General features: G+C 42.0%; 2 protein-coding genes across 2 annotated transcripts; one reads left to right on the top strand and one right to left on the bottom strand.

Annotated features, from left to right (window-relative positions):
- Positions 1-1,580: 1,580 nt before the first annotated feature.
- Positions 1,581-10,195, bottom strand: LOC135520966 (magnesium transporter MRS2 homolog, mitochondrial-like). The gene is made up of 11 exons (XM_064946850.1): positions 9,263-10,195; positions 8,081-8,145; positions 7,753-7,789; positions 7,456-7,568; positions 7,054-7,230; positions 6,319-6,449; positions 5,748-5,864; positions 5,246-5,398; positions 4,173-4,290; positions 3,818-3,931; positions 1,581-3,629 (listed from the first exon to the last, which is right to left on the bottom strand). The coding sequence occupies exons 1-11, from the start codon at positions 9,450-9,452 to the stop codon at positions 3,561-3,563; spliced, it is 1,284 nt and encodes a 427-aa protein (XP_064802922.1). The 5' UTR covers positions 9,453-10,195; the 3' UTR covers positions 1,581-3,560.
- Positions 10,196-10,493: 298 nt separating this feature from the next.
- Positions 10,494-16,587, top strand: LOC135520967 (lipid scramblase CLPTM1L-like). The gene is given in 18 exon segments (XM_064946851.1): positions 10,494-10,885; positions 11,098-11,189; positions 11,408-11,546; positions 11,549-11,587; positions 11,714-11,853; positions 12,034-12,112; positions 12,233-12,350; positions 12,450-12,544; positions 12,639-12,723; positions 13,124-13,227; positions 13,376-13,441; positions 13,629-13,679; positions 13,776-13,858; positions 13,962-13,996; positions 14,449-14,504; positions 14,608-14,652; positions 14,911-15,026; positions 15,319-16,587. Coding segments are annotated over 18 exon segments (1,626 nt in total). The 5' UTR covers positions 10,494-10,681; the 3' UTR covers positions 15,398-16,587.
- Positions 16,588-18,143: the final 1,556 nt, after the last annotated feature.

Raw genomic sequence — 18,143 nt, forward strand, 5'->3', positions numbered from 1 at the left:
CGGGCGGATTAAATAAAGAGAAACAATACATTTAAAAAAAATCCAGAAATGTTTAACTATTGTGACATTTTTATAGGCTACATTGAGGTTCTGGTATTTTTTATTTTATTTCTTCACGCCTAGAAAAAAACTTCCACGATTCCGTCATAACTGTCATTTTATAGATAAAAATAGAGAATTACAGGGGGCAGTTTGAAAAAAAAACTATCCTGTCCTAATTGTCTTGTGGAATAACGGACATTCTGGGATAATAAATTCTTAACCAACATTCTCTAGTAATACTAGTCCCGTGCGAATACGGCTATATCCTTAATAATAGCCTAACTCATGCAGAAGTAAGCATTTCTTGCTGTAAAATGATATACCAAATGTAGGTCAAATGTGGATTTGGGTACAGGAGTGGAGAAATATTTATTTCGTTCTGCATTTTGAGAGAATGCCATGCTCAGTTACTGTAGATAACATCTGGGTGCTGTCTTCATAATAAAAACTGATAGTATTTCAATTTAAAACACATAAAATATGCTTCGAAGCCGAACTCAAATCTTATCAGAAACATGTTGGGTCGTTTTCACAGTTTACCTTTGGCTTACAACCGGTCAAACTAATATCTTTTGGACATTTTGCACAGAAAAACTTTCCCGTTTTTTTTTTGTTGCTTTATTGTATTTTCTCCCCAGTCCCTAAACTTCTTTGCTCCGTGAAAGATGTGAGAACTTTACCGATGTCAACTAGATTGAAGCATTCATTCTATCGATCTATTACATTCCGTTGAGCAAGGGTTTATTTAGTCTTCTAAAGTAACATATAATGACAGAAGCCAACCAAAATGTCGGAAATTATAAGCATAAATACCGAAATCAGGCAAAAACAAATCCTTCACCCCCTGTCAAAATATTGCTATGCAGCCTAGCGCATTCTCTATATATGCGAGTTGGGTGTGGACCCCAGATTCTCACTTTATAACATATAATCCGGCGGTTGCAGATGGGTTATTTGCAATTGCTTGCGGGTGAACAAACAGCTGACCCGCGCACCACTAGTGTAGACACAAAAGGCCTACCAATACCCCACATGTAATACTTTATTTTATGAATTATTAAATATTTCACATATGGACATATTGGCTATTTTACCCTCCATTCGACTGTTAATGATGAAGGGTTATGATATCACAGAGAGATGTTCCTTATTTATATGTGTTGCTGCAATGCTACGTTGTCGTCTTAGGTCTCTCTTGTAGTGAATTGTTTTGTCCTATATTTTTATTTAATTTGTAATGACAAACAGCATGGCAGTGACCATTTTGTGAATGATACAACTAATGAATACATACTACATTACTGTATGTGAATGGCACAATAGTTATGTTGGACCTGAGGATGGAAACTTGAGTTACACTACATGACCAAAAGTAAAGCTCTTCAAACATCTCATTCCAAAATTATGAACATTAATATGGAGTTGGTCCCTCCTTTGCTTCTATAACAACTTCCACTCTTCTGAGACAGCTTTCTACTAAACTGAGAAAGAAAACATCCCTTTGTCAGGACCCCATCTTTCAAAGATAATTCGTAAAATCCAAATAACTTCACAGATCTTTATTGTAAAGGGTATAAAACACTGCTTCCCATGCTTGTTCAATGAACAATTAAGGAACATGCACCTGTGAAATGGTTGTTAAGACACTAACAGTTTACAGACGTTATGCAATTAAGGTCACAGTTAAGAAAATTTAGGACACTAAAGAAGCCTTTCTACTGACTCTGAAAAACACCAAAAGAAAGATGCCCAGGGTCCCTGCTCATGCTGCAAGGAGGCATGAGGACTGCAGATGTGGCCAGGGCAATAAATTGCCATGTCTGTACTGAGACGCCTAAGACAGAGCTACAGGGAGACAGGAAGGACAGCTGATCGTCCTTGCAGTGGCAGACCACGTGTAACAACACCTGTACATTATCGGTACATCCGAACATCACACCTGCGGGGCAGGTACAGGATGGCAACAACAACTGTCCGAATTACACCAGGAACGCAAAATTCCTCCATCAGTGCTCAGACTGTCCACAATAGGCTGAACTGATGGCTTGTAGGCCTGTTGTAAGGGAGGTCCTCACCAGACATTACCGGCAACGTCACCTATGGGCACAAACCCACCGTCGCTGGACCAGACAAGACTGTGAAAAAGTGCTCTTCACTGACGAGTCGCTGTTTTGTCTCACCAGGGATGATGGTCGGATTTGCATTTATCATCAAAGGAATGAGCGTTACACAGAGGCCTGTACTCTGGAGCTGGATCGATTTGGAGGTGGAGGGCCCGTCTTGGTCTGGGGCGGTGTGTCACAGCATCATCGAACTGAGCTTGTTGTCATTGCAGGCAATCTCAACACTGTGAGTTACAGGGAAGACATCCTCTTCCCTCATGTGGTACCCTTCCTGCAGGCTCATCCTGACATGACCCTCCAGCATAACAATGCCACCAACCATACTGCTCATTCTGTGCGTGATTTCCTGCAAGACAGGACTGTCAGTGTTCTGCCTTGGCCAGCGAAGAGCCCGGATCTCAATCCCATTGAGCACGTCTGGGACCTGTTGGATCGGAGGGTGAGGGCCAGGGCCATTCCCCCCAGAAATGTCCAGGAATTGCAGGTGCCTTGGTGGAAGAGCGGGGTAACATCTCACAGCAAATCTGGTGCAGTCCACGAGGGGATGCCCTGCAGTACTTAATGCAGCTGGTGGCCACACCAGATATTGACTTACTTTTGATTTTGACCCCCCACTTTATTCAGGGACACATTCCATTTCTGTTAGTCACATGTCTGTGGAACTTGTTAATTTTATGTCTCAGTTGTGGAATTTCATGTTCATACAAATATTTACACGTTAAGTTTGCTGAAAAGAAACTCAGTTGACAGTGAGAGGACGTGTCATTTTCTGCTGAGTTTAGATGTTAGAACATTGCTGCGGGAACGTGCTTCCATTAGTGAGGCCGGGCACTGATGTTGGGCAATTAGTCCTGGCTTGCAGTCGGAGTTCCAATTCATTCCAAAGATGTTCGATGGGAGTTGAGGTCAGGGCTCTGTGCAGGCCAGTCAAGTTCTTCCACATCGTTCTCGACAAACCATTTCTATATGGACCTCGCTTTGTGAATAGCTGCATTGTCATGCGGAAACAGGAAAGGTCCTTGGGTTTTTAGTTCTTTCAAAGTGTGAGACTGCTCACTACTCAATGTCTTTATTTATTAGCTGTATAGTCAGTCAAAACTATTTGAACAGTGGTTTTGGTGAACAGTGGGACCATGTGTTTGGACAGTAAGAATTGGTGCAGTATCCTTGAATACAGATGGAGGTATACAGTGTTCTTCATTATAACAATATATCCAGGATGTTAATAAATACATAAACACTGCTTACAACAGTCTTAAACCAATTGCAAAAAAACTGATATTGAGATTATGAAGAGAAAAAAAACATTCCTCTGCAATAAACGAGTGGAAAATCTCACTGTAGTATGAAAACAGTCCAGATTCCTCAGCAGAGAGGTGGTGCAACAAGGAACTATCATCTTAGTCCACTCTTCACCTCTCCTCCTTTTGAGTTGATTTGGTTTCTCTTCCAAACTGTTGGGATCTAGGGAGGACAAAGAGGCTTTTTATAACAACACAAGTCATGGAAATGATCTCAAGACGAAACACTGAGCTTAAGCATGGTCAAGATGTCAGACAGGGGCTGGTATTGACCATTAGTGAGTTATACACGTTACATATTAGATGATACACTTTTATATCCAAATAAATAATAATGAACTATTAAATTACCTGTGGGGGGACGGTAGGCTCAAGGTGTCGACCCAGGAACGAGAGCAGTCTCCTCCAGATTAGTCCACTACCCAGGAACATGAAGCCTGTCACCAGCCAGAACACCTTGGGGTCCTGGGGGAACAAACACGACACCATAGATAAAACTCTGTTCCATCTAGCGTTATATCTCTATGGACCACACACTGAGCCAGTCATCCTTCACCTCAGGTTCATCTGCCATTTAGCAAAATTACATTGCTGCAGCTGGCTAGTTTACAATGAGCATGTGTTGCCAGGTTAACAAACTCATTGTTAAAGTGTCTCACGTGTCATTTATAAGATTAAAGCTTTATCATCAACACATATCATTAACCTCCTCAAACGTGGATTCCAAGTTCATCCCGAAGGCGACGCCCATCAGGCCAAATAGGGAGAGTGAGAAGGTCCCCATGGTGAGCTGCAGGTTCAGACGCATCATCACGTTCCGGTGACTGGGTGGGCCATGGCCCATGGGGACAGACGGAAATGGGATGGTGACAAACTAGGCCTGACTAACAGAGAGCTGGTTAAGCCAATTAACAACAGGAGAAAAGGAAAATGCCATGTTCAGCATTTGGAAAAACAGGCTAGTTCCCCTGATAGCATTAAATGCAGCTTAGAACAGAAAACAACATCAGGACAAATGAAGTCTACCAAAACCAGTTAAATCAGCAATACACTTAAACTGATTTATTTTTGTCTAGCTAGATAATTCTGCCAGCATATTTTGTATGGACGCAGCATGACTATTACACTATACCAGAGATGCATAACAGGCGGCCCCCCTTAAATATTACTAACAACAGGTTAAACACATTTTGGCCAAGGGATCTGTGAAATAAGTTTAGTGTGTAATACAATCAAATATAATATTATTCATCTACAATGTATGTTTTTAACCCTGGGCAACATGGGCCTGGGAGGCTCACAGGGATATTGATATACACAGTACTCTACCAACTATACACTTGGAACTCATTGAAGCTTTAAAACTACAACGTTTTGTCTCTTAAAGCTGCAACAACAAAATAATCTCTGCCACATGACAAAATGTGCAGAATTACAGGATATTAGCTTGAAACCTCAAAATGTTCTCTCTGATGTCAAGAGACGGCCTTTAAAATGTTCCTTCCCAGAGCCCCAGACTTGGTTCATCCGGCCCTGCACTGCCGAAGTCATAGAAAAACCTTTGGTATGCTATTTGTTTTTATCTCACTCGTGTTGTGTTCTGATGAGGGGGTCCCTGATGAATTTTCTATCACAAAAGGGGTCCCCGGGCCCAAAAGGTTGGAGAACCCCTGCCCTATTCCCTACATAGTGGACTACTTTTGAGGGCTATGGGCCCTGGTCAAACATACTGCACTATATTAGGAAACAAGGACGCAGACAGGGTTTCGTCGTCAGTACCTGTCCAGGTTGATGAAGATAACACTCTCGGAGTCGTCTATCAGGCCCTTGAGCTCCCTGGTCGTGTTGCCCAGCTCCTCAGCCTGCATGAAGTAGTTCTCCAGGAGAAGCTCCATCTCCTCAGCATGATCAATGCCCAGACTGCTCTCCTCACTGCCTCCAGAGACACACACAACAACAGGAGAGACCAATAAAGCCTTCATCCAACAACTCTTAGGAAAAAAAAAGACATTCATCCATATGAGAGAAATATGTCTTCTGCTGTACCAACCCCTCAGACACACTCACAGACTAGGTTTAAAAGGCTGGACCACAGAGCAGCCACAGTGCCGTGCCCAATGAGCAGTTCAGGAGGTTTAAGGGTGACCCCTGACGTATTGACACCAGCAACCCTCCCGTTGTCCGCTCACTCCCACCATAATGAAAAACGTGTACAATGAACACAAATAATCTCATGAAGTACCATGTGCCTACAAAATCTGCATATTGAAATTTCACTTACAACACACGTGGATCCGTCCACTTGGTGACACAAAGCTCCTCGATCATCTCCTCTTCGTCTAGGATCTTCAGCAGACTGTCCTTGAAGACCTTGATGTCTGTCTCCAGCTCTGACAGGCTGGGCAGAAAACAGTTAGGATTGAAAAATTCTGGTAACTTTCCCCAAAATCCCGGTTGGAAGTCTCCCGAATCAGGATGGAGAAAGGGAATGAGATTGACTACACAGAGCTAAACCAGCCACGCCGTCTAGTACAGGATTTCTAGATCCATACAATAGCCCTGGCCCAACTATAACCATAGGTGTTAATCTGTTCTACACCTACAATACATTTAATTCATTTAGCTGATGCTTATATCCAGAGTGACTTACAGGAGCAATTAGGGTTAAGTGCCTCGCTCATGGGCACATTGACAGATATTTCACAGTCGGCTCGGATTCGAACCAGAAACCTTTCAGTTACTGGCCCAATGCCCATAATAGAGGATCTGCCTTGATAAGATGAACCAAACGTTTCATGCAAAAGCAGCAACGCTCCTTATCATGATGTGACTGGCATTGCTTTTCCACTCACTTCTTGCTGTTCTGAAGAAGTATATGCAGTTTGCTGCGATCTGCAGAGAGTAGTTTAGGATCCACAAGAGACTCTAGAATGTCCAGGATGACAGGGTGAACCTCATTCAGTCGAGCCTGAAGGGTGTTTACCTATACACAAAACAAACAGACACATACATGCGTAAACAAATACCAGGTGACACTTTATTTGGATAGTCCCAAGTAGATGGTTTGTAGATGTTCCATAACTGTCAACAACATATCAACTAACTATCCACTAACCCTTATCCTGAGGTACTGACCTGTTGCACCTTCTTCAACTACTGATCATTATTTGACCCTGCTGGTCATCTATGAACACTTGAACATCTTGAAGAACAATCTGGCCTTAAAGAGAAGAGGACTGGCCACCCCTCAGAGGCTGGTTCCTCTAGGTTTCTTCCTAGGTTCCTGCCTTTCTAGGGAGTTGTTCCTAGCCACAGTGCTTCTACGTCTGCATTGCTTGCTGTTTGTGGTTTTAGGCTGGGTTTCTGTATAGCACTTTGTGACATCTGCTAATGTAAAAAGAGCTTTGTGAATAAATGTAATTGATTGATCCGAACCCTGAACTCAACCCTTACCCTAGCAAACAGTTGCTTATCAACAGATAGTATGACCATGAGTAGATCATCAATATGGGACTATCCAAATAAAGTGTGAACAATTGTTGTGTTAAATGAATAGTAAATGAGTGATTGCGTAGCGTGTGTCTTACCCTGTGCTGCAGAATAGCTTCAAGGGCTCTGAACTCAAATGGCAGTGAAAGAGTGGCCAGAGCTCCATGATCCCCATTCAACTGTGGAGCCAACTCCAGGACCAGCCATCTCTCCAATCCCAGACCTCGGAAATCCAACACCAACAAGCTATTGGGGGTCACTACTGCCTTCAAGGCCTGAAGACACAACAACACACTCGGTTCAGGTGCAAAAACGAGTCAAGTTCAGTCACCTGTCATTTCTAGTGCGCGATTTTCTACTTTTTTTTTAAATCATGGGATTCTCTAAAAGTTAGAGGATAATTTGAGGCTCGCTGTCACGACAGGTGACAAATGCAGCAGTTTAGCTAACAGTACCTTCAGCATAACTCTGTAACATGAAACAAAACAATATGTAGCTACCTCCATGCGAATGATGATGTTGTTGTTCCTAGCGGTGATGCTGGTGAGGTGTTGGAACCTGAGGTCTCTGGCCTGCAGACTCAGCTCATGATACAGCTCCATCTTCTTCTTCTCTGAGATAGGAATCAGACCAGGGGTCAGAAGTCACACTCAACATTTATAGGAAGGGCAAATACCCTGTCAGTAACAAAGTACAATAAACAATCGCATTTCGATGTAGTCCTTGTGAGAACAGAAAACTAAAGAAAAGCTAATAATGGGCAAGCTAATGAGGACAATAGATGTTCCAATACTTACCAAATGAGGTTACATTTCCATCTTTGTCAAATTTCATCTATGATAGAAGAGCACAGTTGTAGCAACTGCCAGTATATTTCTGTAGAACTTCTAGATGCATTCCACACACTCCCTCAGGTGATCAATATAGGTAGTCACAATGAACTGACACATTGGTTCTCTCTTCTTGCATTTTGCAGAGCAACCTTTTTATAGAATGTTGGCATTGTCAATGTTGATAAACATTTGATCATGTCCGATATACTGCTGACAGACATAACATTTAGGAGAGACTAGAATAACAATTTCAAATTGGATATGATTGACACAACTAAAACTTGCCACTTACCACAACAAAAGCAGGAGCCACACTGGAGAGGGATGCCTCAGTTCCTCTATGGCGAATGAAATATGCTGCCAATTAAACAACATTAATAATCCATTAGCCAACAACATTTGTGTTGCAGCCAGGTCTTCTTTTTCAGTGGGGTATATCAGCAGTTGGCATCCAATGTTATGGTGCATGACCTACTGTACTGGAGTGTGGGCCAGAGACAGGGAGAAACTAAATCCTACCTGCCAGCCCTGTTGCTCTTAAAAAGATTAAATATTTGAGACTATATCTAATGACGTTCTACTCAATATACTCTAAACTAACTTCCTGTTTCTCCTTCATATTAGATCTCAGCCTCTCTCTTTCCCTCTGATACTGCCCACAGTGTACCAATACATGCTCCACAGTCTCTGTTTCCTGGCAATAACCACACTTTCCTGTTGGATGCTTTCCTGTTACATTTAAGGACATATTCAACTGATTGTGTCCCACCCTTAATCTTGTAAAAATAGCCTCCTCTCTTCTGTTCTTTCCTGGCGCCCTCCCCAACTTTCCTCTGTACTTGAAATAAATTCCGGCTCATAGTATCTCTATTCCACTGCTCCTGCCATCTCTGCACCTTCACTGTCCACATCAGGCTTTTTGCCACTGCATGGCTCATTGAAACGACAACATCAACACTATGAAGTGCTGGTTTCACCAGTACATCAACTGCCTCATTCCCCTCCACCCCTACATGGGCTGGGACCCAAGTCAATCTTATCTGTATACTAACCTGCCATGGGTTTGTAGCACTTTGTAAAGCAGGTATTGTCTGCAACATGAGCTAAAGGACTGGAGACTCATTAACACTGCACATGAATCAGAGCAAAGAACTACTCTGTCTGGCCTGACTTCCTCCAGCCACTGGAAGGCCAACAGTATGGCCATCAGCTCCATAGCCAGATGATCTGTAATACGTTTCCTGACTTCCACCCCACATCCCTGCACTACAAATGCTGACCCAGTACATCCTGTCCTTGGATCTTTTGAACCACCTGTGTAAATGGCCACACAATCCTGATACACAGTATCCAGATGTCTCTTAAACAAATACATGTATGTAGTCTCCCAACACCTCTAAATAAACTACTGGAGGCTGGAGTAGCCTTGTGCAGCTAGGTCTAGCCATAACAGTGAAAATGTTACATTGCTTACCAGACGGACATGATCCCAACAGTGTTGCTTTCCCCCTCGTCACCGGCTGATGCTTGGAGAGTTGGCATTTTATAGGTGATTTGGAACAACTCACTGTTCTGCAGGTCAAACAGCCGGCGAGGACCCTGAATTTAATGTCCAGAGATCTCCGAAGACCACCCATGGTGAACGACTTGAAACAAGCTTCCATTGCTTTGTTCACCACCACTGCATTTTAGCAAAGTGTCCTTAGTTATTTAGCTACTTTGTTGGTCGAGCCAGCTGATCAGTTGCATTACTGGTTATTCCACTTGCATCCGGAGCAGAATCACTAACGTAGGCTAGGTAGCTATTAAACTTATCAGCTGGCTACGTAGCACTGGACAAAGACAGTGGTTTGTTCTGCAAAATCATACAATCGTTTCAGTCCAAAGTCGGGTAAAATGCTGGATCAAATCCCCGAGCTGACAAGGTAAAAAGCTGTCGTTCTGCCCCTGAGCAAGGCAGTTAACCCACTGTTTCCCGGGCGCCGAAGACGTAGATGTCGATTAAGGCAGCCCTCCACACCTCTTTGATTCAGAGGGGTTGGGTTAAATTCAGAAGACACATTTCAGTTGAATGCATGCAGTTGTAAAACTAACTAGGTATCCCATTTATTTAGCTAGTTAGCACGCAAACAAGGCGCTAGCTAGTAAGTTAGCTACTGCTAACGTTAGCTACTGCTAACGTTAGCGAACAAACTTCTATGCTGCTAGCAGGAGACTAGCTCGTGCTTCCCGAACGAACTTCTCAACCAATCACAGTCTCAAAGAAAAGTGCCATATGCGAGTAAAATAACAAATAACAATAGGCTTGCAGCTGGTATTGCTAAATCCAAGATACGTTATTCCTCCTAAATACAGGGACAGCTGGCTCTGAGCAACTACAACCAGCAGGCATCAGGGTGTTTTGGTGTTACAGTAACACGTGCTCGTGCATGACCCTCAACTCGAGAGGATGAATCCATTTCAACCAATGAAGTTGTTCAACGAAAGAAAACCTTACTTGAGATTTCCGTAAATGTTTGGGAAGAAACAAAATACCCTACACATTTTCTAATTTATCCACGAAATGTAATTTCCCTATGCTGAAAATATACATCACATTGAGGGCTGTGTTTTCACATTGTGGGTACCACTGTGGGCACCCATTCGTCACCCAGTATTTGACGTGACATAGACCGAGGAAGCGCAGCGTCACCACCACCGAATAGGCGTCTCCGCGTGCTGCCTGGATACAGTTCTGGGTTAGAAGATGCCGAGCGGCATGATGCGCCTGATTTGACAAATTGTATATTTTCTGATATCATTGACCCACTTTTGTGGTCCTATACTCCTAGCTTTAGCTGTCAATGTCCACCATTCGTTCTGGTCGTTTTTTATTTTTACATTTCATACCAGTATGTTCCCTTCGTGCTATTCAAAGCCGACGAGTTCAAAGGACCTATTCAAAAGGACTTATCTGACAAAGATATTACTCGGAGTGTTCGTAGTGTATATGTCACACACCTGCTGGGTGATTTATGGCTTTGTATACACCAAGCCTTGTGAGAGAGGTAAAGGAGACTGCATTTCTTCCTATCTTGCAGAAAGACCCCGTCTCCAGGTAAATAGTGGCCTTGATCTTACACATACTGCAGTGAAACCCTAGATTTAGGGTAGGTTTTTAGTGCAATTAATCATTTTTAGCTATTGTATTTGGTCAGAGAATTCATGCATCACAATTTAATTAGTGACCATGGTGCACAAGAAGTGTCTTTCAGAGCCCATAAAGATCAATTGAATTGTATCAATGCGAAGTCTCATTTATTTTAACAGCTCAGCATTTTCTCCAGTTTGAGGCCTGACCACAGTGAACTCAACCTCATCATCAAGATAGATGACTTTGACATACATTCTAAATTTGAAAGGTAGGCCGAAGTCCCATTTAAATCTGCAGTCATGTGGCGTAAAACTAGCATGTCACTTTTAGTCGAGTATAAAGATAAGGTTATGGGCTGCATCCCTAATGGCACTGTATTCCCTATGGTCCCTGGTCTAAAGTAGTGCACTATATAGACACTATGGTGGCATTTGGAACAGAAGCCTATATCTCTCACCTGTCTCCATTGCTTTTCTTGATTGAAAGGGTGGTGAATGTATCCCTGCCGTTGGCAACACGTAACAACGGGACTCTGCACACATTGGTTTATGTACACAAGTTTGGAGTGTCTCCCTTGCAGGATAACCGGCAGGTCCATCATGTTGCCCAGCTCAGCACCTACATGATGTCCCGAAAAATCTCAGCTCTGCTAAACAGGTCCTCAAAGTAAGACAACAAAACAATTCCTCTATGTTTCAGTCTGACTGGCAAAAGATCAGCTGTAACTGCTCTGTTTGGTTGACCCATTTGGTCATCTCCTTCATGGCTTCTCCTGGTCTTGCATTTTCTCAGAAACATGCTGCCACTGCTCCTCGAGTAGTAGACAGACCCATCTCTCACTGGAGGTCCCGTCTAACCCTAAACATGATGTCAGAGGACTTCACCTTCAACAGAGGGACCTTGCCAAGTGATGTCCGGCGCTACATGAGAGTGTAAGTCTCATATAAAATGTTTGTATTGTGTGAGTGTGTTTATTTGGGGAGTGGGTGTGCACTAGAAGGCCTACAGTACACTTATATAGCACAGCATCACTCACATTATGCAGAGCAAGCTACAGAGATGGTGAGAAATATTGATGTTTTGTATTTCCGATATTTTGTCTCGTGTTTTAGATTTCAGGATGAGAACAGGATGGTATATCTCCCACTTTTACATATTGATGAACTCAGCGTCAGAGTAAAGGACATGATGGTGAGATGTTACTCTTCTTGTAAATTATATTACAGTTATAAATACTCATTTCAAGAACATTAAAACATGCCTCACAAAGAGGGCTTGGAGGATACTTGTTTTTACAACATGTGTTTGTAGGAGATTAACGGCTCCACAACCAAACTACCTCTTACAATATCCTACGAAGGCCTATCGCTGAGGCAATTCCGTCTCTGGATCCACATGCAGGATGTAATGTTTTCACTGAAACGTTTTGGTTAGTTTATTACTTTAGTCCTCCTTTTAAACTACTGAGATAACAACATACATTTGTCAACTTCTTGTAAAATGACTTTTTTTGCTTCATTTATTACAGGGTTCACTGAGGTGAATATAGATGAAATCAAAGGTGTTCTTGTGGACAACAACTTGTACCTGTTAGCATTGACTACCTTGGTGACCGCATTCCATGTAAGTGATTTTTCTATGAGAGTTCATGAATTCTATCACAAAGATCATTTCAAATCATGTCAGCCATCTACAGTTTTCTTTGTCTAATTTTCAGTTCATATTTGAATTCCTGGCCTTTAAAAATGACATAAGCTTTTGGAGGAAGAAGAAAAACATGGTGGGCATGTCTCACACAACAGGTGAGAGTGAGGGAGGAGTAAAATATCTCTTTATTATAATGCATTTCATGTTCTTATTTCTGCATCCAACTTTTCAAGCCAATTTCCTAACTGAGTTAGGGAAGATGAGGTGTCAGGCTTGAAATACGTTCCAAATTGCACTCTATTCCCTCTATAGTACACTACTTTTGACCATGGTAGTGCACTACATAGGGAATAGGGTACCATTTGGGACAAATATATGGTGTTTGTGTAGATTTGGGTATCAGTACTACAGATAGTTATCCAAGGCAGGCCTCTGGATAAACCCACCATCCGCCCACCAACACTACCTCCAGCAGCACACTAATCTACCGATCTACTCCCATCTACCTCAGAACTAACCCAGCTCTATCGGTTTCTCTATGCTGTTCTGTTCCAGTGTTGTGGAGATGCTTTAGCACCATAGTGATTCTCCTGAAAATGCTGGAGGAACGAAGCAGCTTGCTAGGTCTCATTCCTGTTGGAATAGGAACCACAATTGAGGTATCTTCCATGAATCAGCAGTTTGGAAAGGATTTAGAACATCAATACAAATAATCAATGCTTTTTGCCAACCATAGCTGGGGATGGCAGAAGGTTCCGTGTTACCATACCAGGTCTCATGAATTCCTTCTTCTCCCTCTACCTGTAGGTATGGAAGGTCAAAAAGGTTTCCAAAATACAGCTACAGTGGAGAACCTCTAGGTCTATAGTTCATGTAAGTATTACAAACAAATATATAAATAGTTTATTCACGTTGTGTGCATGGAGGGCCAATGAGCATATGTTGATTTAATTAAGAATCTGTTATTGAAAAAACGGATTGAAATAAATGTATCTTTTAGTGTTTACAAACAAACAGTAGTATAAATTCAGGATTATTCCTTGAAACTGGTTTTCTTCAGGTTGGTAAATTTGATGAGTCAGAGAGAAAGACTATACAACATGACACACAGGTAAGTGCTGAATTAGTGGTGTGTTTGGTTCCTCTTAACACTAATACCATAAATCAAGCAGACAAGTATTTTCTAATGCAGTTCTCCATTTTCTAGGCAATGAAATGCCTGTCTTATTTAGTGTACCCTCTGTCTATTAGTGGAGCCATCTTCTCTCTGGTATACCTGAGGTATAAAAAGTAAGACAAGTCTGGAGTTTAATTGCATTTAAAATATAACTAAATAGGTTTGATGAGGACATTGATCATCAACGTATCTAATATTCACATTTTATTTTGACAGCTACTATTCATGGTTAATCAACAGTCTTGTCAGTGGTAAGTTTCCACATACTCTATCAACCCTCCTTGGAGGTTATATTTTGAATTTAATATCAATTGATCACACAAATACAATATTTTATATAGATCTTTAACACTGTCCTGGTCAAGCAGACTGAACGATGCACTCACTATTTGTTGTACTGTGAAGTGAAACAGAATGTGACCTACCGAGAGATCAGGCTGGTTCACAAGGTTCACATTTACATAAATTCGCTGAATACCCACACTAACACACGGTGATATGTGCAATGTTATTGCACATTACATATAGCCTACTTTTGGCCAGCTAATAGCTTCACCACCAATCAAGCAACATGGACTAAACATTCAAATCATGTTGCTGCAGCATTATTTTGCTTTGACAATAAAGGTCAAATTAAGATCCTACATCTTGTATTAGTGGGTAATATCAATAATTCCAACTGAAACTGGGCTTCCCCCTGCAGGGATTTATGCTTTTGGATTCCTCTCTATGGCTCCTCAGCTGTTCATTAACTTCAAGGTTAGTCTTACTTTGTCCTAATTATGAGCATAATGAGCCCTGAGTAAAATGTTCTATTTTGACACAAATCTTCACTTCACTTTCTTTTCTTGTTCTTCTTCAGTTGAAGTCCGTGGGCCATTTGCAATGGAACGTATTGATGTATAAAGTGAGTAGTAACTGTTTCATAGTATAATTCATTGTTGTTGTTGGAGCGATAAGCAGCTGCTTACCTAAAGTCCATCTAAAGTGTCATCAAGTTGTCTTTTCTTCTTCACATTGACACTGTGTATGCATCCCAAATGGCCCTCTATTCCATAGTGCATCATATGGGCCCTGGTCAAAAGTAGTGCACTATGTAGGGTATAGGGTTTCATTGGGGGTGCATTCAGAGTGAGAATTAAGCACTCTTGTGCCTTCTCTTTAGGCAGTCAATACATTCGTCAACGATGCCTTTGCCTGTGTCTTCAGCACACACCCATCCCACCAGCTGGGCTGCTTCAGGGATGAGATTCTGTTTCTCCTCTACCTTTACCAGAGGAGGTGGGTGGGACACAGTTCAGCTATCGTCAGTGACCCTGAAATACTCTAGACTACGTCCCAAATGGCACCCTATTCCCATATGGCTCTGGTCCAAAGTAGTGCACTTTAGAGAATTAGGGCACCATTTGGGATATAGCCCTATAGTCACTCGTTATTAGATTATTTAACTTTTCATCATTCTGAGCCCTTGTGTTATCTATTGACCTGGATGAGCAAGGGTTTGGTTTCTGACAGTTAACAAAACATGTGATCTCATTCATTTACTTTTCTATCTGCCCCCCACCCCCTGTAGGCTTTACTCTACAAACAAGACCAGATGTCGTGAGTATGGATCATGCCACCACAACCACAGGAAACTCAAAGCCCAATGATGGCTGAGGTCATCACCAGAAAACATGGTTGAATGAAGGAAACATACCTGCACATGGTGGGGTTGTAAACAGCATGGGAGGCTCTCTGAGGGTGCATCAGGGTTTATTAGAAGCCTTTAGTAAAGTTCAGAATTAGTTTTGTAAGTAGAGAATACAGCTGATTTTCAGTCAACCCTGTGTTAACCACTGACATTTCCATGTGTTAGAAGTTTGACCAACCCGTATGTAGCCAACAGAAGCATGAACCGTTTTTTAGTGATACATATTGATTACTGCATTGTTAGGTTTGAGGCTAGCAATAAAGGCATTAATACTTGAAAAAGGAGGCTGCCCCTCGCCCTGCCTGCACGGCTCCATGTTACCAGATATAACCAGTATGTTGCCTACTGAAGCATAAAGCTGCCCCTCACCCTGCCTGCACTGCTCCATGTTACCAGATATAACCAGTATGTAGCCTACTGAAGCATAAAGCTGCCCCTCACCCTGCCTGCACTGCTCCATGTTACCAGATATAACCAGTATGTAGCCTACTGAAGCATAAAGCTGCCCCTCACCCTGCCTGCACTGCTCCATGTTACCAGATATAACCAGTATGTAGCCTACTGAAGCATAAAGCTGCCCCTCACCCTGCCTGCACTGCTCCATGTTACCAGATATAACCAGTATGTAGCCTACTGAAGCATAAAGCTGCCCCTCACCTTGCCTGTACTGCTCCATATAGTCCACAAGGAGGCAGTGATGTCAGCCCCTTGCTGTACTGTTTTCTGCTTGTTCTTTCAGTCCTCTACTTCCTGTTTGAGAATAGTACATGTATAGATGGGTGCTAAAGGGGAGGAATGAGAAACATGTACAAAAGATGGAGTAATGTGAAGTACAGTGAACTCCTGATAAATCCAATGTCTTTGGACAGTCATATGTGAGAGCTAACTGGAACATGCACATAACCTGTATCTATCCAGGCTGTATTTGAAATGGGACGATTGAGCTACAATGCACTAATGAGGTTTTTTGCACTTTGCATACAATGTGCACTTATCAGGAATCAACTGTACTTTTAAATAATGAAGATACTGTAAGGTCTTTAAAAATGAATTAGGAAGCGTAGCCTGATGTTTTTGAATCACATCCTTCTACCAGGGTTTATGGAATGACTTTCCTCTTTGATTAAATTATTACAATTAAATGATTTATCTGTATCTCTGTTGCATTGTCATGACTAATGAAAAGCATTAGCTGGCGTACACACAAAGACAATTATTTGGTGTAGAGGTGCTGACCAACAGCGAATGAACTGTAAGCTATAAAACCAAACAGTTGCACAGTCCATACTAATACAGTCCCAGTAATCTATTCGGTGAAACACTAATGCCATGAATGCTTGAACCAGGTTTTTTAGACAAACAGTGCAATTAGTGCAAACAATGACAGTAGTGAGGGGTGTGTCATAATTATAAGGTTGATTAGAATGAATTGAGTGAAACTGTTAAAAGACAATAGTTTACAGCATATGGAATATATTAGGCTATTGTTATCATATGGACACATAATTATATATTGTACATAATATTAGCATCAACTCCGGGGAGGGGCCAGCTGAGTGTAAGACTGTGTCATTTGCATATAAATAGATGAGAGAGCTTCCTACTGCCTGAGCTATGTTGTTGATGTAAATTGAGAAGAGTGTGGGGCCTAGGATCGAGCCTTGGGGTACTCCCTTGGTGACAGGCAGTGGCTGAGACAGCAGATTTTCTGACTTTATACACTGCACTCTTTGAGAGGTAGTTAGCAAAGCAGCCCAAAGACCCCTGAGAGACACCAATACTCCTTAGCCGGCCCACAAGAATGGAATGGTCTACTGTATCAAAAGCTTTGGCCAAGTCAATAAAAATAACAGCTCAATATTGCTTAGAATCAAGGGCAATGGTGACATCACTCAGGACCTTTACGGTTGCAGTGACACATCCATAACCTGAGCGGAAACCAGATTGCATACCTGAGAGAATACTACAGTGCCTTGCGAAAGTATTCGGCCCTCTTGAACTTTGCGACCTTTTGCCACATTTCAGGCTTCAAACATAAATATATAAAACTGTATTTTTTTGTGAAGAATCAACAACAAGTGGGACACAATCATGAAGTGGAACGACATTTATTGGATATTTCAAACTTTTTTAACAAATCAAAAACTGAAAAATTGGGCGTGCAAAATTATTCAGCCCCCTTAAGTTAATACTTTGTAGCGCCACCTTTTGCTGCGATTACAGCTGTAAGTCGCTTGGGGTATGTCTATCAGTTTTGCACATTGAGAGACTGAAATTTTTTCCCATTCCTCCTTGCAAAACAGCTCGAGCTCAGTGAGGTTGGATGGAGAGCATTTGTGAACAGCAGTTTTCAGTTCTTTCCACAGATTCTCGATTGGATTCAGGTCTGGACTTTGACTTGGCCATTCTAACACCTGGATATGTTTATTTTTGAACCATTCCATTGTAGATTTTGCTTTATGTTTTGGATCTTTTTTTTATTTATTTTTTTACCTTTATTTAACCAGGCAAGTCAGTTAAGAACATATTCTTATTTTCAATGACGGCCTGGGAACAGTGGGTTAACTGCCTGTTCAGGGGCAGAACGACAGATTTGTACCTTGTCAGCTCGGGGGTTTGAACTCACAACCTTCCGGTTACTAGTCCAACGCTCTAACCACTAGGCTACCCTGACGCCCCATTGTGATCATTGTCTTGTTGGAAGA

This window comes from Oncorhynchus masou, chromosome 29, assembly GCF_036934945.1.
Source record: "Oncorhynchus masou masou isolate Uvic2021 chromosome 29, UVic_Omas_1.1, whole genome shotgun sequence".
Taxonomy (NCBI): domain Eukaryota; kingdom Metazoa; phylum Chordata; class Actinopteri; order Salmoniformes; family Salmonidae; genus Oncorhynchus; species Oncorhynchus masou.

What these genes read in the sequence shown, in the direction of transcription:
- LOC135520966 (XM_064946850.1), bottom strand. Translation starts at nt 9,452, where the DNA reads ATGGAAGCTTGTTTCAAGTCGTTCACCATGGGTGGTCTTCGGAGATCT. An exon ending in TGGCTCCTGCTTTTGTTGTG is followed by an intron (nt 7,790 to 8,080) that starts GTAAGTGGCAAG and finishes CTTCTATCATAG; the next exon opens with ATGAAATTTGACAAAGATGG. An exon ending in ATCTTCATCAACCTGGACAG is followed by an intron (nt 4,291 to 5,245) that starts GTACTGACGACG and finishes TGGCCCACCCAG; the next exon opens with TCACCGGAACGTGATGATGC.